We start from the raw sequence: 26,645 nt of genomic DNA, 5'->3' as shown, positions 1-26,645 counted from the left end.
TGCCGTGCAGAGATTTGGCTAGCCTAATAGGGTAGCTAAAATGTTTAGGCCACACTGACTGCCCCCCAACACACATGCATGTGCACACGCACACGCACGCACACATGCATGCATCCATACGTGCACACACATAGACACATGCATGCACACACATGGCATAATTCTATATATACATACTTATGATATGCATGCATGTGTGCGTGTGAGTCATGCATGCACATGCATAGATGAATATGCACACATGTGTACACAAGTAAATGGATTTGTTAGGTAGGCATGTTATACTACTTTTTGAAATAAATGATTCCATTTTAGTCACATAAAAGAGTTGTAACAGGATTGAAAAAATATCGGTTGCGTACTCACTTTCACACACACACACACACACACACACACAAATTTTGATTTGTAAATGTATCTCACGCAGATAACTCCCATGTTCTAAAAGAGTGGGATTTGAAGTTTGTAGCTCTTTAACCTACTATATGTGTGTAAAATACATTACCACTTATTCTTGGGGGGGAAGAACAATTTTAGTTAAGAATAAAAATTCCATGTAACCACAATAAGGATATGATGAAAAGCTGACTAAATATAGCTTAAATAAGTTGAATCCATTTAAGATCTACTATATGGACTTGAAATTTTTCAATTGTATTAAGTCTAAGATCATCCCTAAAAGATTCTAGATTTCTTGAAAGTGACCTATGAACAGTTTAGATAAGATGAACAACTACGAATTCATTATTGAATGTACTCTCTTCTTTTGAAACAGTCAGATTTGTTGCTAGTAGTTCTCCCAGGTGTTGTACTGTGAGATGTAATTTTCTAGTACATTTCACACTTTTCAAAAGAGGAAGCTAAACTAAGAAGGGGATGATTTAGAATATTCCTAAGATGAAGATTGGATTGGAAAGCCAAATAAAGATAAGAGGAGGGCTAGATGCTATACGTTGGTTATGATAAAGACTTGGAAAGAAGAGTCAATGGTTACAAAGTATGGTTTAGATATTGAACAAGGTGCACGTTGTACAAGACACCATGCCAAAGGGTTTGATTGTTTTCAAACAATCTTTGACTAGGGGTTGCATGTGATTGTGACAAGTGGAAAACGAAATCATTGTGTCAATTGCGCATGCATTATTTTCATAAAAGAGGTGGGATGATTAAGAGGGATAGGATTGTAGTCCCATGGGGACAATGATATTCATATCTTGGGCATGGGGATCTTGACTTTATATTACCATTGAGCACAAATAACGACCAAGGGTAGGTTAAATCATGTTAACAAAAGAGCTGCTTTATAAATTGATGAGCCCCCTTGTGGTTAGTTTGGTTAGGCGAGAAGCAACAAACGTGAGAAGATGTCCTCGCAACTATAAAGTCAAGACAATGGGAGTGATTCCTACCTATGTTCCAATAAGATTGTGTGGGATAAATTGAGGGCATAGCTTGAGGTCCTTAGTTAGGGTTTGGAGCCAATTGGAACTTCATACTACTTTTGGATTGTTTGGCAATTGCATTGTGGGAGTCACCTTGATTTTGAAGGGGAGTAGTGATAAAACAAACTTTAATGCATTTTTACCCATTTCCATTATGAAAAAATCCCTGTTATTTTACTTTAAAGGCCTTTGTTTTAGGATTGATTTTATGTAATTTGGTTTAACTGAAACATTTTGAGCAATAGAAACGAGATACACTCAAGAGCGAAGCTTTATTTGCCAATCTCAAGACTGTTTTTTAAAACAAGTGATGGCGTCACCACTATAGGCCTTGACGAAAGAATGGGCGCCTGAAAAAACAGGTGGAAGTCTGTAAGTCCAAGTTGACCATAAGAGGCCTTAAGAGAGGAAAGGAAACACATGCTCAGAGCTCTGCGTGTCGCCACAGCAAAAGTAGAAAAGGGTTGGTGATGATACAAGCATGGAGCCACACAGGTGGTGCGGGATGGACGTTGGTTCGTGGAGTGATGATGTAGTTGGGGGGATAAACAAAGTTAAAAGAACGAGGACAAAGAGAGGACGATGAAAAGGTGGTGGAAAGTTGAAGCAATGGAAGGGGGGGGGCGAGGGCGATGGAGGCGGCTGGTGGTGCGGCCATGTGACCGCGCCACGGTTTGCGGGTCGGACAGGGCGACCAAAATCCGAGCCGAAAAAAAATGATTAACTAATTCTGGCCTTTATTAGAACACAGCGGCACAAAATCTTTTAGAGGCCACGCGGCGGCGTCCGGTAGGCGGAGGAGATAAAGGAATCAAGTCAAAAGGGTAAAAAAATTAAGTCGATGGTAAATTTTTTTGTTTATTTTCTCAAATTTATGGGGCCGTCTCCTCCAACTCTCTTAAGCTTTGTGCTGTTCAAGCTCTTCAGGCAGCTTCTTCTTCTTCTTCTTCTTCTGCACAGACGCCATAGCCTTCAATGGCCTCCTCTGCAAATTAGGGTTACCTCCAAGCTCCGCATTTCATCCATGCCTTCTTCCTCCTCCTCTCCCTCCACTCCCTTCCTTCCTCATTCAGTTCATGGCGATCCCCTTCCCTCTCTCTAGCATCAGCAGGTACACAGGAATGAAGAACGCCCCTTCCCTGCTCCCATGGCCGATCTCCCCACCTTCCTGCACTCAGATTTCGCCTTGACTCCGCACAGCAGCTCGCTGCTGCCTCCCATGAGTACCCCCGGGAATGAACACGCAGTACCCCCCGGTAGAACTCCCGGAGCCAGCCGCCTCGGTCCCTTGCCCAAAGGCAGGACTGCTCCCGATGCCACCGTCGGCGCTGCTTCGCTTCTGGCAGCCGAGGGACCGTCGGAGGGGAGCTTGCCATTCATGGGAAGTATGGCTTCCAATCGATCATCATCTTTTGGCAAGGGTGCAGAGGAGACGTCTCCTGCAGTCGACTACGACGATGTCTTCGGGGGTCCTCCCCGCTATGCGACTTCAATGTTTGCTTCCCAGGCTGGGCCTTCACCGGCATTGGACGACGTTTTCAGAGCGACCGCAAGGGTTCCATCTTTCAAAGCCTCGTCTCTGCCTGTGTTTGAGCTTCCTGTTTTTGGTGATGGCGTCTTCGGGGGTAGCACATATGGGGCGAGACCTCCTGCGGTCGCTTACGAGGACATATTCAACGAAGGAGGAACTCCCGAAGCTTTTCCCGTTGTGAGCCTATCTGCGCGCTTGTTTACTGGCGCATCCAGATCAAAACCGAGTTCTCGCTCCAGCTCTCGCCGCATCAGTCCTGTTCATCCCGCTGCATCTGCGGGCTATCCGGTTCAAGAAGATGTGTCCAGTACAACGAACGCTGCGGGTACTATTAAGCCGAGGTACTGAATCAGTTTCCAGCCAACTTACTGAATTCTCTCATAAAAGTGCAGGCGAAGTCGTTTCTTGGGTATTGATAAAAGACACATTTGAAAATTAGGTGATGGCAATTCAAGCAAATAAGCGCTGAACACCTCCAACTTGTGACGACTAACAAAAATTACAAACAAATGCCACGTACACTTTAATGAGTCTGCCCTTCCTGTGCAAATGTGCGCGCGCGTGTGTGGATACGTCTGCTTGCTTGAGAGCATTCGTTTATGTAATGGTCTATAGTAATGCGTTGGCGCTGACGACATCCCTGGAGTCGTCATAGTAGTTAATCCCTGATTTTTATATTCTGGTTGACTATTATGAGGTGAAGAATGTGATTGTTCTATTTGGCATTGCTTGGATTCATATAGATTCAACTTTCTGAATTACTCCTGCTTAGAACAGGCCAGCTGCTGGGAAGGTCATACGGCGATGCTCATTTTCTTCGTTTTCTTCCTTTGATGAGAGTGGAGGAAAGCATTTGGATAGACCATTCACGGCTTTGCGAGGCGATCCAGTTACATCAAGTTTACCCTCCTCCCCTCCCCGCACGGGTCATTGGGATCATCTGAAGAAGCCACTGAGATCAAATAGTGGCAGCAGCGTTAAAATTGGATTTGATTCAGAAACAGACGATGTCTTTGGTGGTTTCCCTCAAAGGAGCTCCTTGATCTTTTCTCAGCCGTTCACAGGTGGCCAGCGAGAAGCCAGTGATGACACGAGATCCTCAGGAACTCATGGTGCAGGGTCTGTTGAAAAGCCCCCCATGAAGGGCTCTACACCAGAAGGAAGTTCCTCTGCAGTTGACAAGGATGACATTTCAAGCAGTGCAGATCCAGCTCTCTCCAGTTCTCCGTCTTCGACTGATGAGCAAGGACTCAATGATGATTTTATAGAGATAAGAATGGATAGGCACAATGATTGCTTTGCATCAGAAAAAGGTGAAGTTGCTGTAAGGAAAGCTTGGATCACGGTTACTGATGTAAATCTCTCAACTCCGCCCTCATCCAAACCACCACCTGCTCGTCCCCCACCAGCTCCTGCTGCTCATCTTAAATTCAAGTCGTGGAAAGATTGGGCATCTGAGCTCCCCAAAAGTCATGCTAACACTTTAGTATTGGCAGAAGACTGTGTAGGCTCAACACCTGCAACACCTGCAACACCTGCTACAGTGGAAGCGGAAATGGAAGAGGGTGGGGATGGAGATGCTTCATCTGGATATGTTAAAAACTGGGTGGATGCTATTTCTCTCTCTCTTCCTGGGCATCGATCTGCCAGGAACGAACTCAAACTTCCAGCTGTGGGGAAAAAGTCAAAATCCAAATCTGCAAGGGAGACTGTCGAAATGGAAGAGAGAGAGTTGCAGGCAATGTTGGCAAATGCCTGGAAGGTTAATGAAGAGAGGGAAAGGGAGAAAATGGTGGCTCTGCCTGTGCCTCAAAGTCAGGAAGTCTCTGAGGAAATCGAAAGAGAGCTACACCGGAAAGAATGGAGAAGGCATTTAAATGGACAGTTCAAGACATCTCAACCGAAACAAGAGGTGCAGGTAGGCCCAGAGAGCAGAGAAGCTGATATACTCTGGAAAAAGTGGAGGAAATATCCAACCAGAGAAAGGATTGAAGAAGTGGTGAAGGACAATATCATGACTGAGAAAGAGGCTAAGAAGGTTTCTAATATCATTGAACAAGTTTCTGTCCACCTGGAAGACAGATTGGGAAGCATTGCAGCAACTAAAGCTACCTCTGGTATTGAAGGTACTGTGTCCAGGGAGGAAACATCGCAGGTTGTTACAAATGATACGTCTACAAAGCTGTCTATGACTGCAACGGAGCTGTCCACAATTGGGAGAACTGGTACAGACTTGAAGAAAACACTTGCAAAGGATGTTGCTGTAGCACAAGAAAGAACAGACCTCACTGTGGAGGAGCAATCACAAGCACCCAACTATCCAGAAAGGTTTTCCAACAACCAAACTCCTGTTAATGGAGGTGCAACAGTGCCCAAGCGTACAAAACAGGTGTACTGGAGCCTACCGGAGTCAAGCCTGATGCCTATGTCCAATTGCTTGTGATAAGTCTTCATGCTTTCTTGTTGTTCTAGTTAAGTATATGTTCTTTTGTCTTTCTTTCTTTTGAATGTGAAGGGGAAAAAGAAGCTAGAGGGAAGGAGGCGGCAAGAAACAGTACCAGATTTCAAATGAACATAATTAATGCATACCTTGGGATCAGTTCCCAAGCATAAATGGCCTAGGGACTAGTTTATCTAGTTGGAATGGTCCAGCAGTTTTTTACGACATAAGCTACATTTTGTTTAGACGTGTGTGGACAGAGCTGCCCCATGCATCTACCATTCAGTGCACCTTAATGCACCCTTCCCTTCCTATTGTCCCTAGGACCTAGACGCGTGTGTGCACATCTTAATTAATAAAATAAGTGCCACATGTCCAAATTTGATGCTGTCTGAAGCAGTGGCTCCAGCTAGACTAGTCCTATCTACTCAGATGATCCACCGCCATAATCAATTGGTCGGTGTCCATCATAAATACAAATACATGTTACACCATTGGCATATAATATATAGTAATGTTTTAATGTCTACTACACTCCCTCTTGCTTGAATGTGCAGAAGTCCTCTTCTGGATCCCCTCTTGTCTCTTTCTGTTGCATACGCTTTCCTCTTTTACTTCTGCATTTGCATCATCTCTTCATAATCTGCAAATAGTCTTCTCTTGATAGTACATGATCTCTTCTGAATCAGAACTTAAATCTCATCTTCGAGTTTTGGTTCCTCCTGATGTTGAATATCCAAAATGCAGAAGTACCACTGGAGTGCCTCTTCAATATCTCTTCATGCTCAGAATCCTCTTCTGAATACAAAGCTGCTGAAATCTCTTCATAATAACCTGCTCAATAAGTCGAAACATATTCTCAACAAACTAGCTAGTATGAAAAAGATTCTCTCACCCAAATGTGTTATTGAACTAGGTAGACCTTGGCCATGGTTGATTTTGCGATGGAGAACTAAGTCTATAGAAACTTTAGACCTTCAACCTCTTTTTTTTTTCAACTCTTCTATTTCAGCCCTATTCATCCTATGAGATGCTCTACATGGAGGAGAAAATTCTTTATTCTCTATCCATACTCTACAATGAATATATCTACTCTCTATTTAGTTCACACATCTATACTCCAGTGTTTGCTGAATGGATAGCATTTACTCTTGGTTTTATGTTCACCGTAGAGTCTTGGGATGAGGAGATAGAAGCCTCACCCTCCTGCTTGGATGCTTTGCCTTTCCCTTTTACAAAATTGGTCTTGGCAATTTTGGCTAATAGAGTAGGACATTTATGCCATGGATGCCTTGGCTTATGTTTCTAACATCCGAAACACTTACCTTCCTTAATTAGCATTTTCTTCTCATCGTCAGTCATGCAAAGAAATGGTATTCATCCAGGACGTGATGGGCTGTTAACATTTTGTACGTTTAGCTTTCTCTTTTCCTTTGTTGAAGGGTTTACGAGGATTCAATTTTCTCTCAGCAATCTCAGCCAATTTAGTGAGGTCTTTTAGGGTGGTTGGATTGAACATTTCAACCTCATACCTTACTTTCGGTGTTAGGGCTGCTAAATACTTCTTCCTTCTAAAGAGAGTTTCAGGAACATGGCCTTAAAGTCGGCATTACTCTCGTTGTCGAATTGCCTTAACCTTTCCCTGCGGAAGGTCAATTCTTCTTCATGCCTCGAAGGCATGAAAGTGACCTTACGCTGCTCTACAAACTTGGACCATTGAAGAATAGGCTCTTTTCCCGTTTGTAATAAGGACCACATCACATCAAAGCATCCTTCTGTAGATGCAATGTGGCAAGAGCAAGCTTCTCGTTGATGAAAGAAAAGTGGTAGGGAACCTAGTGAAGAGCCTATGCAACTGAAGACAGGATGGGTGTGAAGCAACTCTTTTTCATTCCATGGAAATGTTTACCAATTCAGCATGCATGGTCATGCCTCAATAGTGAGGAGTAACGTTCGTGAAAGCAAAAGGAGAAAAATCAACAGCCAGCAATCACCATAATTCAATTAATTCTATAGATAAGGTCGGGATTACCTGTGGGATCAGACTAGCAATATGGGCTCCAAAAGAAATAGAGCAAATACACAACGCCAGAGCATGTACCCAGACTACTATGACTTGAGATAATAACCTCAAGAGGCCACAAACAAGCACAAAGACACCAAGAAGACTCTCAACCGAGATGGCACAAGTGACACGATGAACAAGACACAGTTAGACGGGACAATACACATCTGTGGTATCGTGAGCGATAGGAATTAGCCACAACTCCTGCAGATCATCCAAGATCCTCCAGACTTCAGTCGAACAGGTCTTCACCCTTCCTTGTCCACACGCATGGGCAGCTTCCCTATCAGCATTGTCTTCACGTACGCAGCAATCTCTCCTCAATGTATGAGCAGTCTCCTGCGCAATCCTTTGGCATCTGCTCCTCAAATTCTCGTTCACCTCAAGAACAAGTGATCAGCAGCTCTTCATATTCCAACAACAGAATTCCAGCGAAGGAGGGGCAAGCTTTGTACGTGCGCCTCAAGCAAGCAATGCTCTCTCTCACAATCAACGCAGAAGGCAGCGTAGACCACTAGCGACGTGCAATCAGCGCACACCTCCTTCTCTTCTCAAAAAACCCAGAGTCGTCACCTTCTCTCTTGCTTTCTGGAAAGCCTCTCTCCCCTTCTCTACAATCTGCACTCCTCCTCTATAACGCAGTGTCAACTCCTTTTGGAAAATCCTTCATGCCACCCACGTAATGAGCCAACGTCCCAACGTATTGTAGCATTGGCTCCACGTAAAGTTGTAGCTTCCTCATGCAAGCGACCTCTCCACGTTAATTTTCCATGCCATTGCCTCCTTTTACCACTCTTCTACCTTGCCTCCAAAAACATTGCACCAAGACCATTGCTCACACAATTGGGGTCCACACATTCACCACATTGGATATAACACAGATATTGACATGACAACATTCCATGCACAGAAGATCATTTATCGCACGTAAAAATAACTTTTACATTTGACATTCAAGCACCGACCCCGTCACACATGGGTACATTGCTCTGGAGTGCATCCATATTGCGTTTTCATCACTTCCCATAGGAAGTTCCTACAAACATTTTATTTCATAGTCAAACATTTACATCATATCATCTTTTTTTGGGAAAAGATGTCTTTGGGGCCATTAAAAAAATCATCACTAGCTAACTATGTGCACCTATGTGTCTCCCTACATTGTTCATAGTTGCTAGTATTTTATTTTTTTTGTCTTATCATGTTTTGCACAACCCCAAGCTGCAGACATTCATGTCTTGCAGTCAAATATAGTTTTGAGGTCTTCAGAGACGTCCTCATCCATGAGGTCTTCAGTCCCGCCTTCCTACATCACAAGAGGGCCACATGTGTTTACTTGCATGATCTTAATCACATATTTCTTCAACCTCAGCCCATTGACTCTATTCTTATGCAACATCCCGTCCAAATCAGCCGGTTGATAAGATTCATTTGGGTACTTCTTCACTACCTGATACGGTTCTTCCCACTTAGTCACAAACCGTGTCTTGAAAGTGAAATCCAACTTACTGTCATATCTCAGAACTAGATCCCCTTCTCTGATATACTTATCTTTGCACTTCAGATTGACCCTCCTTGATTTGCTTCTTGAGCAGCAACATAATGATCCATAGCCTTCAACCGGTCCAATTGTGCTTCCTGCAAACATAATAACCTATTTGCATATGCTGAATTTGGCTCCTTTTTCATCTTCATAAAAAATTGAAGGGTTGGAATCTCCACTCCAATTGGCAAGAGAGCTTCTTTGCCATACACCAAATGAAAAGGAGAAAACTGTGTACCTTGTTTTACAGCGACACGATATGCCCACAAACACCATGGTACAGTGAGGTCCCAACTTTTCTCATGGGTTCTTATCATCTTTCCCATATAAATACGCCTTTGTCAGAATCTTCCTCAATATGATCTTAAAGGCAAAATGGCCTCCTCATATACCTTCATGATTGGCTTCTAATATATGCAAGATCTTTGAATGAGAATCAAATCAGCTCCCTTCATGTACAGAACATCACCAATCATGACATAAGGTTGACAGGCTTTCACAAATCTGTATCTTTTTTGCTTGGGTATCTCATCAGGAACTTTTCCGGACAGTAGAAATCATTCTTCTTTTGCCAGGAATTCCCTACCTCTGTAAAGAGGCTCTTGTATTCTTGCAGCCTTCACATGTGCTTCTGTCATTCCCTGGGGGCATCATGAGCAGCAGAATTCTGACTTCTATCCACGTGCTGTAGAGTCCAGGCTTCAAGCTGTCCCAATCTTTTCTTGATGATACTCACCCAGTTCCTGAGATGGACATGTTTTGTTTTCCAAACACCTAAAATCTGTTTTACAACCAGCAAAGCATCACCTTTGATTATCAATCTCCTAATTCCCAGGTTAGCACATACTTGGAGGCCTTCATACAAAGCTGCATATTCAGCTTCATTATTGCTGCCTGCCTTGAGCTGAATGCATGCCCTTTGAACCTCCTTCCCCTCTAAATCATGCACTACAATTCCTCTGGTTGCTTTGTTTAAACTCTTTTTGAAAGAGCCATCAAAATGCAAGACAAATGCATTTTACAAAACTTGGTCCTCCATCTTTGCTGTGCGTTCTTCCACTTCTTTCACCAATATGGGACCCTCTTTGTACGTGAGCAGATCAGCCAATGATGCTCTTGTAGATTCTTCTACCAGGAAGGTGAATGAATACTCTCGCAATTCAGTTATCCTCCTAATCCTACATCTCGAGAGATTAGTATTGCTCAACAACTGCGGAAGCAAGGTACAATTGGTCAAGACTACAAAAGTTTGAGATGGTGGGAACCTCCGACAAGCATATACCAAGCTGGCCAACACCAACTGAGCTGCTGTATATCCCCTTTCAGCTTCACTTTTCACCCTACGAGCGTAGTACACAGGCCTCATGTACCTCGAGATTTTACCTTGTTGCAAGAGTATTGCTCCTATGGCATCAGGACCCACTAAAGGGTTCACATAAAATGTCTGCTTGAAATCAGGAGCCTTCACACTAGAAATGTGACCAAGCATATCTCTTTCACAGCTTCAAATACCTCTTCGCATTCACAAGTCCATTTCAATGGCTCATGCTTAACCATTTGCTGGAGTGGAAATAACACCTGGTACAGCATGTGAATAAACCTTGCAAGATATTTCACTTTTTGAATGAAAGTATGCAATTGCTTGGCGTTTGAAGGAGTAGACAACATCATCAATGCCTTTACTTTATTTGGGTCAGGTGCAATTCCATTTTCAGAAACAGTATGCCCCAAAACCTTGATACTACTTCTTGCCGAACGACACTTAATTGGATTCAGCTGTCCGCCACTTGCATCCACCCTTTCAAATACAACATCTAGCTTTTGCAAATGCTCCTTGCGATTACTGTACACACAAATATCATCAATAAATACATCGCAAAAATTATCCAAATAAGGAGCTAGTACCTCATTAGAATTCTCTTGATAGTGAGCCGGGGCATTCTTGAGATCAAAGGGCATCCGCTTGTAATGGAAGCACCCCCACGGAGTGATGAAGATGGTTTTCAGTCGATCTTCTGGCTCTTTAGCAATCTGGAAGTAACCCGAGTAACCATCACAAAGACTATACATCTCATGGCCGGCTACCCCGTCTAATATGTCATCCATATGTGGCAGAGGATAGTGATTACTCTTGGTAGCAGCATTCAAGGGCTTATAGTCCACACATACTCTCCGTTTCCCTTTTTTTTTTGGAACAATCACCATAGGGCTGGCCCAATCCGAATGCGTCACTGGCATTATAATATCAGCTCTCAACAACTCCACTATCTTTGCTCTCAACACTGGGCTGGCCCAATCCGAATGCATCACTGGCATTATAATATCAGCTCTCAATAACTCCACTATCTTTGCTCTCAACACTTCTGTTTGTTTTGGGCTTAATCTCGATTCCCCTCATCTTCTGACATACTGGCTTAGCAGTCTCTTTTAACTTAGTTCTTAGTGGCTTCCCCTGGAATCCCCTAATTTCTTCATTCGAGGTGATGAACAAGTTGGGGTACTTCTGCAACATCCTACAATATTCTTCTTTCTCTCCAGGTGTAAGATCTGGGTTTATTGTATGCTGAACCAGTTCTTGTATAGGCTCATGAGCGTCCCTGGGCTGCATGAATCTCTCCATTACCTCACTTCTATCCTCTTCCTGTTCATTGAGTTCAGTTGTGAGATCCACTTGCAGATTTTCCATCCTTCCTATAAAGGCTACATAGCATCATCACTGTTTGAAGTAAGGCTGCTCGCCTCTTCACTACAAGTATCACTTTCACTCTCCTCCTTTGCCTCTTTTTCAGGATTAGAAACTTCAGCGTGACTAACCATATCAAACCGCATCCTCTGTCCCATAGAACTATGTACTGTGATCACTCCGTTTCCTCAATTCTATATCGCTCCCACCTTCTGTAACCAAGGTCTTCCCAAAATGAGAGGGTAAGCTCCCAGACCAGCCGGCATGACATGGCAATCTACCTTGCTGTGGACCTTGAATGCTTCAATCTCCATTCCAGCCACAATTCCCAGGGTCTTAACCCTAGCATGATTCGCCATTCGGATGCGGAACCTTGAAGGGGATGAAATCTTTAGGTCCAATTTCTCCACACATGACTGTGTGACATAAGCCTCACCAAGTTCTACTCCTTTGTGCCAGGGTTCTACTGAAGGCAAGATATCTGGAAGCTTAGAAACTGACATTAGTTTGATTGTTTCCTTCTGAGGGCTCCACTTACCAGGGTTTATTGCTCTTCTCCATTCTTTCTTCAACTAGGGACATAGGCTGATCATCTGACCAAATGTGATGTTGGGCTTTCGCTTGGAAAGATCCTCTACCAAATCATAATTCTCCTTGCTCCTTCCCAATCGGATAGTCTAGAGTCTTGAATTTTCTTCTAGGCTTCTTGACCGGTCTAATCCTCTTCTTATGGTAAGTAACCCCCTCTTCAGTAGGTTCTTCTTTCTTTGTACTTGTGCTTGCTTCATCTTCATGGTCTCTTTTCCCCAATGGCATGGCTGTCACCTCATCCTCTTCTAACCCAAGTAGGCTCACCACGTTCCCTTTGCCTTTTTCCTCAGCTGTAGCCTTCACGTCTCCACTACTACTTTGCTGGCCTGCGTCCTTCACCTCCACACTATGATCATTAGCCCGGTTATTTAATCCAGCCGGCAAAGAACACATTTCTCCACCCACCTGAGGAGGCTTGTCACAATGAGTACTGTAATGCCCCCATTCTCCACAATTGTAACACTGTACATTAGGCACATAACTCCCACGTCCTGTTAGAAATGACCCAACAGAGGGTACGCACAGCGGAAGACTTATAGTAATGCCCAGGAGCTCACACAGTGTGCGGTGTGGGGTGTGGAATTACAAACTTCTTTACTAATGTGCATTCAATAGATGTGCAGACTCATCAATAGACAATGAACTGGCCAGATAGAGAAACCACCAAAATATATATTTCCGTCCAAAACTATGGACACAATACAAGAGAGATAGATCGAGAGTCCCACCAATGGTGTGGTCCTCTGATCTAACCACAAGGTCCTTCTCCAATCTGCTGGCTATCTCTAGACTCGAGCCCGCGTGCTCCACCTCGAGCGTCTGTAGACTTTCCGTCTAGTGTGTTCTTCTCCACCTTACTGCCTGTGAATCAGCCTAGGTGGGCAGCCCCTGCCAAGCTTTGTCTGCAGCACATAGGTCCCTGTTCCACTGCTCCAACCTGCTTGTGAATGGCTCCTCCAGAGGGTATGATGATCACAACACCTTGCTGCCCTAGAAGACAGCCAAGGTCCCAGCCCTTAGGGGACTCAGTCTGCAGCACTCCTTTAACTCTCCTTTACCTCCAAGATGAGGCCCAAGGGAGTGGCTCCTGTCTGCTCCTGTCTGCTCCTGCTTTTGCTGCTGGATGTTGGATATGAAATGAGGCCACAAGCCTCTCCTTTTATAGGGCTCAAGGCCCCCTTGAACCAACCGACCAGCCAGCCCTAAATGGGCCGACTGGCTGGTCTGTAGCAGCCCTAACCAACCGACCAGTTGGTTGGCTGGTTGGCTGCCTATCCAGCCCTATTTAGGGCCCTTTGCTAGCCCTTTGTTCCATGTAGGGTCCAGCCCCTTTGCTGCTGCTGCTGTCCTGCCACCTGCCAGCCCTGCTTGCAGGCCATAGACCTGCCCATATACTTTGCCAAGGACCCCGTCATGCAAGCGCCTCTGCCAGGCCCTTCTACTGTACAGTTCCATACATTGCTGATGTCATCGCGCCTTCCAAAGGGTCCTGCTGCAGTCCACTGAGTGCCTCATGCCAGGCCTGATCCAAGACACTGTGTCCCCGCCATCTTCCTGCACATGAGCTGCTCCTGATGCAGCCTTTCATCCTTGGGATACCCCACCAACCATGAATGCTCCAGATCTGTCCAAGATCCACACATCCAGGTAATCTCTCTTTGGGCACATCCTGCCCTAGGTCTCCCTCCCCCACGCTCACCTCATTTGGGGGCTTACAGATGGGGAGGTGACCTTTCCAACACGTCCATGGCCTGCTTGCGAAGGGTATGGAGCACCAAGAGGAGGCAGCCCCCTCCTGCTCCTCTTCCATTGGAGGTTCTTCCCCATCCTCTACCACTCATCAAGTTGAGATTGAGGTTTTTCATAAGCTCTGGCATCTCTTGGAGTTCTTCTTTGAAGGATTCCTTTTTTGTAGGCTCTGCCTTAGATGGATCATCCTTCATAGCAAAGGTGACTTGAGGTCTAGGCTGCACCACAGGCATTTCATTACTTAACTCAACCAGCCTCCTTTGTTTTCTCTCCTTTTCCTTGGCCTTCCTCACAGCATCCTCACAAGTGGGCAACTCCTTGCACTCTTTCTTTATCTTTAATTCGGGCTTCAATCCTGAGACAAAACGATCCTTCTTGATCACTCGGGGTGGAACCTCTGGCAGCAAGGCTGTTTGCCACTTATTCCACAACACAGTAAATCTACTCAGATACTCGTCCACACTCTGGTTAGGATGCTGCTGCAAACTACACAACTCCCTCTACATTTTATTAGAATCTTGGTTGCATGCAAACTGTGCCACAAAGGCAGTCCTCACCTCGGCATAATTCAGAGCCCTTAGTGCCCCGTCTTCAGTATGTAAACCAGCTATAAATTCTTGCAGCCAAACACGAGACTCTCCTACTAGACAAAAGGTCAATGTCTGAGTAACACTGCTGGTGCATTCCTATCTTTGATCAGAGCTGTAAACTCCAGATTTTCAATAAACTTTTCAGGATCCTCATGTGGCAACCCATAGAAGCGGGGAAATTCATGAGCCATACCTTCCGGTTCTTGCTTATCTCTTGTACACAGTAGTCCCTCACAGAATCTCCATCCTTCATTGCCAAGCTTGCATCTAACTCTGCATCTTTTTCTTATGAACAGCTTTTTTTAGGACTCTTTGGATTATAGCTCGAAGACGAATCACATGAACTTGGTAATCAATGCAATCTTTGCTCCAGTGACCACACCTTTTACATTTCTCGCAAATAATCATCTGCATGCGAGGCTTCGTCATCAGATACTGTTCTCCACACTTTTGGGCGTCCTTGTTATGGGTACACACATCCCAATTCAAGACACACAGGGGTCACCAGTAAGATCGCCAAAACAGATGATGAAAGAAAAGTGGTAGGGAACCTAGTGAAGAGCCTATGCAACTGAAGACAGGACGGGTGTGAAGCAACTCTTTTTCATCCATGGAAATGTTTACCAATTCAGCATGCGTGGTCATGCCTCAGACAGTCAGGAGTAACGTTCATGAAAGCAAAAGGAGAAAAAAACAATCACTAGCAATCACCATAATTCAATTAGTTCTGTAGATAAGGTCGGGACTACTATGGGATCAAACTAGCAATATGGGCTCCAATAGAAATAGAGCAAATGCACAATGCCAGAGCATGTACGTGGACCACTATGACTTGAGATGATACCTCAACAGGCCACAAACAAGCACAAAGATACCAGGAAGACTCTCAATTGAGATGGCACAAGTGACACGATGAACAAGACATAGTCAGATGGGACAATGCACATCTGTGTAAGAAATCCTAGATTTACTATATTTAGAAATGTGCTAAGGAACAGAAAGGAGACTGAGATAGCAGAGAACAAGGAATAATTGTATTGCTTGAATGTCTGTAGGGTGGATGTGATGTCATCCATACAATTGGGCCTCTCTTATATAGAGAGTGAAGAGTCACACATGAAAAGGTGTGTACTCCAAAGGGTGTGTGCATGAAGAGGTGTGTACCCCTTGTGAAGGGGGTGACCCTTGATGAGAGGGTACATTACAATAGGAATGTCTCTTCATTAGAATGTCTCTTGTGAAGGGTTATGCCTCATTAGGAAGTGTCCCGTCGAAAGGGCAAGTGTCCCGTCGAAAGGTCATACCCTTCCACAAGTGTCCATTCATTAAACCATCCATAAGTCTAGAAAGAGAAAGGAATACGTCACAGATCGTGACAATCTGTGGTACCACAAGCGATAGGAATGCGCCACAACTCCTGCAGATCATCCAAGATCCTCCATACTTCAGTCGAACAAGTCTTCACCCTTCCTTGTCCACACACATGGGCAACTTCCCTATCAGCGTTGTCTTCACGTACGCAACAACCTCTCCTCAATGTAGGAGCAGTCTCTTGGGCAATCCTTTGGCATCTGCTTCTCAAATTCTCGTTCACCTCAAGAACAAGCGATTAGTAGCTCTTCAAATTCCAACGACAGAATTCGAGCGAAGGGGGAGCAAGCTTTGTACGTGCGCCTCAAGCAAGCAAAGATCTCTCTCACAATCAGCGCAGAAGGCAACGTAGACCACCAGCGACGTGCAATCAGCGCACACCTCCTCTTCTCAAAAAACCTACTGTTCAATCATATGGCTAAGGCCTTCACCAATGAAACTGATGCTGGTCTAGAATGGACTCCGACCATGGTTGGGCCATGCCCTTCCACTCGGGCTTCCATCCTCCGTTAGGATATCTTGGGGTCGCTTGATAAGGAAGCATAAGATCCCAAAGTAACTTGCCTTGTAGCCATCAATGAAGTACTTCCAGCGAAGAACCTTGCAACTATCACCCAGATAGATTGGGGCTAGTGTCACCTCTTTCTAAAAGAGGTTGATAGGAAGTCACAAGCTAGATGATAAAAAACTGAGCTACCATATATTTCCAAGAAATGCTAGCAATCATACATGCAATCAAGAAGGCATGACTATATTGGTCACTTTCGAGTCAAAAGAGGTCACGGAACTCTCAAACACTTCCCCTCTCAGCCCACTTTATCTCCCAAACAGAAAAGATGGCTTGAGATTATGCAAAACTATGATATTTGCCATCGACTAAAGAGTGGGGAAGGAGAATGTAGTCACTGATTCGCTTTCCCAAATGGGGTCTTGTATCTTTCTCAGAGATTTATAAAGATTGGATTCATTGAATTCAAGAGGAGTAATTGTTGGATCCTGAAGCTGCCACATTGTTCCAAGACTTGGAGGACCCTAACTGCCTAAACCGTCCAAACTATAAGCTCCATAATGGACTGACATGGTACCATTACAGGATATATCTTGTTGAAACCACAGTATTCACGTCTTCGGTACTGCAGGAGTTAAATTCTTCACTTTTTGGCAGGTCATACAGGGTCATTAGACCTCTGAGAGAGTTAAGCAGAGTTCTTATTGCAAGGGAGTATGGAAGGAGATCTACAGCTGTGTGCAGAGTTGGATTCCTTGTTAGCAACACGGAGGCCTGAATCTCAGATGAGCTGGGCTACTTCAGCCTTTGAATCTTCTTGAAGTCATTGTCTATTGTGGAGAAGAACCCCCGCTTAATTAACTGATGTAGTGATTAGGGATGCCATATTATCTTCATTTTACTCGGAGATGAATCAATCGTCTCTCTCCTTGATGCTGATTTGTTCCAGGGAGGTACTACAGCAGTGTTGATGATGTCCTTCTATTTTCTTCAACCGGATTTTATCACTCTCTGAAATTTGAGGACATGTTTTATCATGGGTGGGGAGGACTATAACAAAGGCAAGGAGAGCGCTTGATGAGTATGTCAGGATTGACTCCTCTCTTGTTAAAAGCTGCCATGTTTTGGCGGAGTTATTTAGATTCTTCAGTTTAAGCTTTGCTAGGGATGCTTTCTAGCACAATGGGGTTAATCCCATATACAAATTTGTTTGACATGCAGTTGCCATGTGTCATTTTACATCCAGCTTTAAACTGTGAAAGGCCCTGCTGTCCACATCAGTTAATACTGAAATTGAACTTCCATACATCTGAGTCCTTTGCTCAAGCTTTACTGAATAAGAGTTCTCTCTTCTGTTCATGTGCATCCCGTCACATGCTACTGTTGTGAGTCCAGCCCATGACTTATGCTCTCCCAAGTTAAATGCTACATATTATTAACTGTTTTGCATTTGTCCTAGTACATTGGTACTTCTACTCTAGTCCTACAATTGCCCAAATCTCCTGTTATATTAGTCTTCAAATAACTAGAGTCAGGAGTTTGAGTTGTTTTTTAAGATTAAGTCTGCACAATGGTTGGACCCACTCTTGGGTGCTGATGACATTGCTGCTAATCCTTATCATCCATGGTCGAGTTGCTGGTTTTAAACCTTTTGGTGACCATCATGAGGTTAAAGCACGTAGTCACGTGTTTCTATTCCAATTATGAAAAGCTGGTTGCGCCATGCTTTGCAGAGCCTATAATCCATGAGGTGGAATGCGAGAAGTTAAGAGCTGACTATGACTCCTTTTGCAGAGTGTAGAATACTCAAGATAGGAAAGTAGATATGTAGTTCTATTATTGTTGGTGCAAATGTGCCAGGAGAATGCTCTGAAATGCAAGATTTCTTTTTCTGAAGGACCATTTTTTAAAAGAAAAAAGGTAGGGATTTGTATTTCATTAGAAAAGGTGCAAAAGAAGGTAATCCTGTCTGTGAAGTTCGATTCGTGTAGGCTTTTTTTCAGAACGATTTGTGTGGGCTTTTTTTCAGAATGCAAACTTATCTTGAACTACTTCTCCAGGACTCCGTACAGGGTGGGGAATACCATGAAGTACTCGTAAGTGAAGGAGCAGAGGATTTGGAGTCTCTCTTAGGTTGGTTTCATAAGGTCTCTTTTGTTAAATGTAGCCCCATCCAGCCATAGATGTTATGTGCCATGTTTGAATAAGATTCAGAAAGGTTTCCTAGCAAAAAGCTTTGAAAAAGCATAGCAAGTCTGTTGTTACTCAATGCCAGCCTGCTAAACTAAGAAAGGCTGTTGACTTAGACTTTGTAAGGCTGTCTAACCTATTTTTTAATCTTTCATGGTCTTGTGTTTATTTGTGGTTGCTTGCTTGTCAATGGGAGTTGTAGCCTCTTCTTTGGATGGATTTGAAGAAATGGAAGGGGAGTCCCTTGAACGCAGGAAATCAAGATGGGAACGCCATGTACGGGCTAGGGAGCGTGTGGTATGAGTTCCCATGTAGATCTTTGAGCTGTTAAGGTTAACAAGCAAGTTGCTGAGTAAGGTTGTGACATGGCAGCCTGCTACTTTGATTCTATTGTAGGCTAGAGCTCTGGAGGAAAAGCAGCAGAGGGATGTGGATGTGCAGCGAGAGCAAGCAGAAAAGCAAGTATGATTCTATTCCTAGATGGCCAACTTTATGATCTTCCTGTATGTTGGGTTTTTTGGTGAGAGGCCACATGGAGAAGGATGCAGCATAGACAGTTTCAGATGGTTTCTAGTAGATACAGTTTGATGTTTGTGTTGGTGCGTCTTTTGTTACCTTGTTTGCGTTGAATATGCAATTAAAATATAATCAACTCTCTCTCTCTCTCTCTCTCTCTCTCTCCCCTTCCCACCTCTTCCTCTCTCTCTCCCGCCTGCTGCTCCCCCTCCGCCTGCAGCTCCCTCCGCCCGCCTGCAGCTCCCTCTCCGCTCGCAGCTCCCTCCTTCCCCGTCTAGCCTCGCTGCCCTAGCTCCTTCCCTCCCTGCCTAGCCTTGCCGCCCGCCTAGCTCCCTCCCCGCCTAGCCCCGCCTGCAGCTCCCCCCACCACCCGCAGCCCTTCTGCCCGCTGCCTCCTTCGCCCCTCCGCTCCTGCTTGCCTTCTCTCCTCCGCTTCTGCTCCTCCCTCCCGCCTGCTGCAGCTCCCTCTGCTGCGCCCCCTCCTCCCCTTCTGCTCCTCCCTCCTGCCTGCTGCAGCTCCCTCTGCTGCGCCCCCTCCTCCCCTTCTACTCCACCTCCTCCACTCCAGCCACTCGCCACCCCTCAGCTCCCCGCCCCCTCAGCTACTCCCTCGACCCCTCAGCTACTCTCCCTGCTCTCCAGCCACCCCCCCCTTCCCTACTAGCCCCCCCGCCTGCTCTCAGCCTACCTACAGCCCCCCCGCCACCCCTCAGCCTCTTTTCAGCCCCCCTGGGGATACCCCCCATCATGGGAAGAGAGCTCATGTTCATGCTCCCGCTCCCACTCCCTCTCCTGCTCCTGCACTAAGACCTGCACCGAACACGGGTCAATCAAATGAAATGGGAAAAGGTGGCAAGGATACAAATAAAGCCGCCAAGAAAAAACAGACACAGCTGAAAATCGAAGATGTGAACACACGATACAACCGAAGTGGACTTGGAGTGGACAGCAAAGCAAAGGCGAGGCCCACTTTCGCCTCAGCTTCAGCCACAGCCTCAGCTTCAGCTTCAGTCTCAGCTTTGGTCTCAGCTACATCAGATACATCCTCATACTCAGTCTCAGCGCCAGCCTTAGCTTCATCCTCAGCGTCAGCTCTAGTTCCAGTTCCAGCTCCACTTTCAGCTCCACTTCCGTCCATAGCCTCTATTGTTACAGCTACTGGCTCTGATATACCCCTACCCATGACATTGATTTCCCCACCCTTCCCTAGGATAGAGGGGTTGTCACTGACACCATCTCTTCCATCTCTCCCTTCTTCTCCCGCTACAGTTCTCTCTCCGATTATGACACCTACTTTGGAGGGGTCGTACATTGTTCCGCACTACTCAACCTTTCTCTCCCCTCTGCCTCTCAGTTAGCCCACACTCCCTCACCCTGCTGGGATCGCCTCATCATCGCCATACCGCACCCATCTTACCCAATCATCACCCAGCCTCTAGTCTCTTCCTCACACTTTCAGGCCACAGTCCTATCAGTTTCCGTTGGAGCACGGACGAGCTGACCCATCAGAGGCTTGGGAGTATTTGCTGATGGAGGTCTAGAGCATTCGAGAGTGCGAGAGGGAGCTGTCATGCTTCGCACAGGAGCAGACATGCTTCACCCAGGAGTAGGCATGACTCATATAGGAGTAGTCTCAGGCTATCCGAGTCCAGGCTGATCTTATTCAGGGGCTTAGACATGAGATCTCACAGTTCCGACAGGAGGTCACTGCTGTACGTACAGTCCCAGGGAGCACCCCAGTTGTGGAGGCACAGATTGCGAGCATGCAATCGTCCATATGGGTCGACGTAGCCAAACATGAATCTGCAAGGGCAACCGTTTCGGCTACCCTCTTGGAGCAGCAGCAGAGATCCAACAAGGCTCTCAATATTAGAGTGCGTGGGATTTCCCGCACTGAGGCTTCCCGATGGCAGATGCGTAGGCCTTCGTGACCTCTACCCTAGGGGCGACTGAGCACATGATTGTGAGAGAGTGGCAGGTTGGGAGAGACCCCAACTGAGAGCAGTCCCTTATCATCCGGTTCCATGATGCCCAGGCCCGACTTTCGGCTTTACGTCGTAGATAAGCCTTACGAGACTAGCCAGCGATCTCCATGGATGAGGACCTCACTTCACTATAGGTTGAGAGAGGCGTTTCCTGTTGCAGCAGTGGGATCAGGCCCGCAAAGAGGAGAAGTGGGCAGTAGTACGAGATGGATGACTGCTTACAGGCCCCCGTCGGGCACCCACCTCTCCTCTCGCATAGGGGGACTGTTACGCTCTAGCCGAGGTAGCATGACCTCGGAAGAATCAGTCGACATTTCCCTTATAGGATCTATCTTTGTAATGTATGTGTTTGCGCTTTATGTAAATGATCGGGAGGGATTAATGTCAAGGTCCTAGGTGAGGGCTGATAGCACCGGACTAGATAGATCTGAGACCAAGGGCCTAGTGCAAAGAATGTGCCTAGGGGCAAGGAATTAAATGCATCCCAAGAGAGGGGTGAAATGTTGCATTAGAAAGGCCCTATATGGATGACATGTGGCATCTAGATCTATCTAGGGAATTGGGGTCTGTCAAGGCTTGTGAGAGAATGAAGAATTGAAAAATTACGTGATTTTGATATAGCTCTCTCTCCCAAGCTGGGAAGCCTTGATAGAATTGGCTGGGTGGATAATTTATGGTGCTACTCCCGTGATCAGTGAAATAGAAGAGAGAAAAGAGAAGTCAGTTGACATTTGGTATCAGAGCGTAAGGAACAGGAAGAGGTTCGTGACCTTGACGAACAGCAGTATTCTGGAGCGTAGGAACGTAGGGGGTCTACGAATTGGCGATCTCGCAACGGCCGTGAGCAGGGACGGGTTGATAGCGTGGTGGTCTGTGACCGACGCCAGCAACGGAGAGTCGACGGACAGCAAGATATTGGTCAACGAAGAAACCCGACGGGCTCAAGGGAGAGTCGAGGTCTGTGACTGATGTCCGACGGAGACACCGACAGGGAGACACAGACAACGATGAAGATGGCGAGGTGACTGGTCGTGATGAAGGATTGCAGGCACAGGCTGCACACGACCTGTGATTTGAGTGGCGTGCGACGGAATGTGGGGCGCTGCTTAATGTGAGGCGTTGCGCGGTGGTTTGGAAGAAGGAGCGATTCATACTCAACGAAGGAATAATCTGCGCCAGGAGGGACTTGAAGAGGGAATTGTCGTTTGAATTGCAGAAGACTTTGTCTTCTACGCGACCAAGCGAAGGCTCAGGAGTTCTCGACCTTTCCTCCACGAGCTCTTTATCCTTTGACGGTGTTTGACTTTTGTTGGAGCAGATCGTAAACCCCAGAGTCAGCAGCGCCCGAATTCGGATTGCGTGGAGATTCCAGGGAGCAGTCCTTCTTTTTTGTTTTAAAAAAAAAAAAATAAAATCTGAGTTTTCAGTCGAAGTTGTCTGTACAGCAGAGGCTGTCGTCTATTCATTTCTGTGTATAGGAAAAGGGAGAAATCCATTCCAAAAAAAAAAAAAAAAAAAAAAAAAAAAAAACTCCCTTTCAACAAATGGAAGCAGAAGGACAGACTTCAAGAATAAATCCTAGCGAGTCTAGAGTTCAGTCAACACAACAGATGTCACATCAGGCAGCACCTACATTGGTTGGTAGGATTTCAATGTTAGAGGATGCTTTACAGCAGATTATGAACCAGCAGCTTCAGGTGAATGCTGGTCAAAATGAGATTAGGGAGATGGTGCAAGCCTTGTCGGCTAGACCGTCTAGAATTGACAAGGGCAAAGCTCCAGCAGAGCCAGAGCCCAGTGTACATTCCTTAGAGCGCGCAAGGGTCAAAGTGCCTAATATCGCTAATTATAGACCAGAGAAGTACGCTGGTCGGATGACCGAGCGCAGCTCTGATGTGATCGAGGTTTGGTTGCACAAGTGGGAAGAAGCCTTCGCCATTTGTGAGATTAAATCCGATCTAAAGAAAATCCGCGAGGCCACACACCTGTTTATTGAGGCAGCGGACAGATGGTGGATAAAGCAACAGAAGGATCAAGTTGCTCCAACCACCTGGGAAGGGTTCAAAGCTGAATTCAAGAAACACTTTCTCCCACCTGATGAGGAATCCCGAGCTTGGGATGCTTATAGAAGTCTTCGTCAGAGGAGCTTGTCAGTGGCAGAGTACACTGACAAATTCAGAGAATGTGTTATGAAAATAACAGACCCTCTCCCTATGTCGGTTCAGTTAAAAGATTATATCTATGGACTGAACGACAAAATCAAAATGGAAGTTCGGGCTAAATATGTGACTACACTAGATGAATCTATTGCAGTAGCCCTGAACTATGAGGATGCCAGAGGTAGGTCTGGTGGATTTGTGCAGGCAGGGACTCAGTATGAGCACCCGAGGAAAGGGGGATTTCAGAGGAAATGGGTTTCAAAGACAAGTGTCTCGCAGCCAAGTGGCCAAACCAAGCAGGTGAAGCCGGTTGAGGGACCAGCAAAAACAAGTACCATCGTTGGAGTGAAAAGGAAAATAACTCCAATGGCAGCCCGGGCTTGGTCAAAGTCCTCGTTGACCCCTGAACAAAAAGAGAAAGCTAGGAAAGAAGGATTGTGCTTCGGCTGCCTTCAGCGACATCAGTGGAAGGATTGTCCACTGAATAAAGATCGTCGCACGGCTAGTATGATAATATCTGAATGCGACGTAGAAATGCAGGAGAGTCCCAGTGCGGAACATTTGCAGATGCAACTGGCGGGACCTTCTCAGAGGTTAGTACCTTGTTTGTTATGTGTATCTGTTGCTAAGTTAGTGACGAGTGCACCTGATAACATCCTATCTAAGCCCGCAGCAACGGGGTATACAGCCTTCAATGATACGGAGCTAATCAAAATGAAAGGACAAGTGGCCAATCATGATGTCATTGTGTTGTTTGACTCAGCGTCAACTCACAATGTGATTAACTCCAAGCTCGTGAAGAGGCTGAAATTAAAGACAAGTCCATCTGACTATGCGTATACAGTCAGAATGGCAGATGGAAGTTCAACTGAAGTATGGGACCAAAGGGTTACCCAGTTGGAGCTTCGGATTCAGGACTATGCTGAGAAGCTTGATTTTGAAATGACCAAGCTTGCTCATGCGGATATAGCCCTGGGAATGGCGTGGCATTCTAGTAAGAATCCAGCCATTGATTGGAAAAAGCACGTATATCAATTCAAGATGAATGATGTGCTTTATGTCTTGCGAGGTGAAAGAGATATACCTCAGGGACCGTTGGTTTCCGTGATGGAAATCAGAAAGGCTCAAGTAGAGTTTTTATACCTTTGCACCGCATCGGTAGAGCCGGTGGATGAGTCTTCGGCTAGCACTGATGTTACGCAAAGTGGTGAGATGGCCACGCTGGCTAATCTTATAACAGAGGAGTTCTCTGAATGCTTTAGGGATGAACTACCTTATGGGTTACCTCCAGAGCGGAAAGTTCAGCATAAGATTGAACTGATCCCGGGGGCAGAGCCTGTAAATAGACCTCCCTATAGAATGAGTTTTACTGAAGAAGCTGAGGTGCGTAGGCAACTGGAAGAATACCTCAAGTTGGGGCAGATTCAACCAAGTTTCTCACCTTTTGCTTCGCCAGTGATATTAAAGAGGAAAAAGGATGATACGTTTCGACTCTGTATAGATTACAGAGCATTGAATAATATCACTGTTAAGCACAGGTATCCGATGGCTCGGATTGATGATTTGCTAGATGCATTACATGGAGCCGTGATTTTCAGCAAGATAGATCTTAAGTGCGGCTATCATCAGATCCGGATTAGAGCCGAGGATGTGCATAAAACCGCTTTCAGGAGCAGGTTTGGTCATTATGAGTTTTTGGTAATGCCCTTCGGACTTACCAATGCTCCAGCGACCTTCGTCATGCTTATGAATGATTTACTACGTCCGTATATCGGAAAGTTCGTAGTACATTTTATTGACGACATTTTGATATTCAGTAAAAGTCTTACTGAACATCGTGAACACTTAAGGATAGTGTTCAGTACTTTGAGGAAAGCCAGTCTTTATGTGAATAAAAAGAAAACTATACTGTGTATGGTTAGGCTTGAGTACTTAGGGTTCATAATTACTCCACAGGGGGTAGAAATGGATCCGAAGAAAGTGGCTGCGATACTAACTTGGCCAATCCCTCAGAGTCTGACCGCGTTGCGATCATTCTTGGGATTTGTCCAGTTTTATAGAAGGCATATCAAAGGATATTCCGAAATAGTATCGCCATTGACTGATCTGACCTCAGATAAAGTACCTTTTATTTGGGGACAGAATCAACAAGAAAGTTTTAACACCATAAAACAAGCTGTGGTCTCAGGACCGGTGTTAAAAATAGTTGATCCCCAGAAACCGTTGTTCCTAGAAACTGATGCAAGTGGCATTGCGGTAGGAGCAGTCCTCCTTCAAGAGGGAAGGCCAGTAGCCTTTGAAAGCAAGAAGCTTTCTCCCTCTCAAAGGAATTGGCCAACTCATGAATTGGAGTTGTATGCTGTTATCCATGCTTTGAAAACATGGAGGCATTATCTGTATGGTTCAGAGTTTTATGTGGATGTGGATCATGATACTCTGAAACATTTCTGTAAACAGCCTGACTTGAGGGGCCGCCAAGCTAGGTGGGCAGAGCTCATGCAGGAGTTTAATTTAACGATTCGGTACCGAAGAGGAAAAGACAATAAGATAGCTGATGCGTTATCTCGCATTATGCACAACCTGAGTTTCACGGTATTAGAGAGTGCTCTAATGACCGAGATCAGAGAAACTCAGAAGGTGGACGAGTTTGTCCAGAGCTTATGGCCTAAGGCTCATGTGTTAAAACCCGGGGAAAATGAAAAGGATGACCTGGCATCCAGAAAAGGCCAAACTTATGCAAGATATACCATAAGGGATGGTATGCTAGTTAGAAATGGCAAGGTTGTAGTACCTGGTCAGAATGATCTCAGGCAGAGAGTCATTCGACAATGCCATGATAGCCCGTGTGCGGGACATCCAGGTGTCGAGAAGACATATGATCTCGTGAAGCGAGATTTCTTTTGGCTAAAGATGAAAAAGCATATTCATGAATATGTGACACGGTGTTTCTCGTGTCAGGTAAGTAAGGCCGAGCGGGTGAAGCCACCCGGACTTTTACAGCCCTTGGAAATACCACTAAGTAAGTGGGAGAGCATTTCCATGGACTTTATTGTAGGGTTACCTGCAACACAAGGAGGGTATAATTCTATCCTTGTGGTGGTTGATCGTCTAACCAAGATGGCTCACTTCATTCCGACTAGAGAGTCTGTTAGTGCCCCGCAAGTGGCGGATTTGTTTATTAAACATATATTCCGTCTGCATGGATTGCCTAGATCCATAGTGTCAGACAGAGATGTCAGGTTTACCGGTCACTTTTGGACAGCGGTATTTGAGACACTAAGG

At 45.4% G+C, this 26,645-nt stretch overlaps 1 protein-coding gene across 2 annotated transcripts in view; it reads left to right on the top strand.

The window, feature by feature from the left end:
• Positions 1-2,360: 2,360 nt before the first annotated feature.
• Positions 2,361-26,645, top strand: part of LOC147903631 (uncharacterized) — a 68,354-nt gene continuing 44,069 nt past the window's right edge. The window contains exons 1-5 of one of the 2 annotated variants that reach the window (XM_087400261.1): positions 2,361-3,298; positions 3,756-5,362; positions 18,574-18,646; positions 18,906-19,000; positions 19,100-19,165. In XM_087400261.1, coding sequence (XP_087256387.1) covers positions 2,590-3,298; positions 3,756-5,362; positions 18,574-18,646; positions 18,906-19,000; positions 19,100-19,165 — 2,550 coding nt within the window. In that variant the 5' untranslated portion in view covers positions 2,361-2,589. Of the gene's footprint in view, positions 3,315-3,750; positions 5,363-18,573; positions 18,647-18,905; positions 19,001-19,099; positions 19,166-26,645 lie in introns of both variants that reach the window. The other variant, XM_087400255.1, reaches the window with a different exon arrangement.

Source organism: Dipteris shenzhenensis, chromosome 3 (assembly GCF_047967505.1).
Source record: "Dipteris shenzhenensis isolate YYH24624 ecotype China chromosome 3, Dip_SZ_1.0, whole genome shotgun sequence".
NCBI classification, from domain to species: domain Eukaryota; kingdom Viridiplantae; phylum Streptophyta; class Polypodiopsida; order Gleicheniales; family Dipteridaceae; genus Dipteris; species Dipteris shenzhenensis.
Note: the sequence above shows the minus strand (reverse complement) of the source record. Positions and strands in the feature narration are given on the sequence as shown.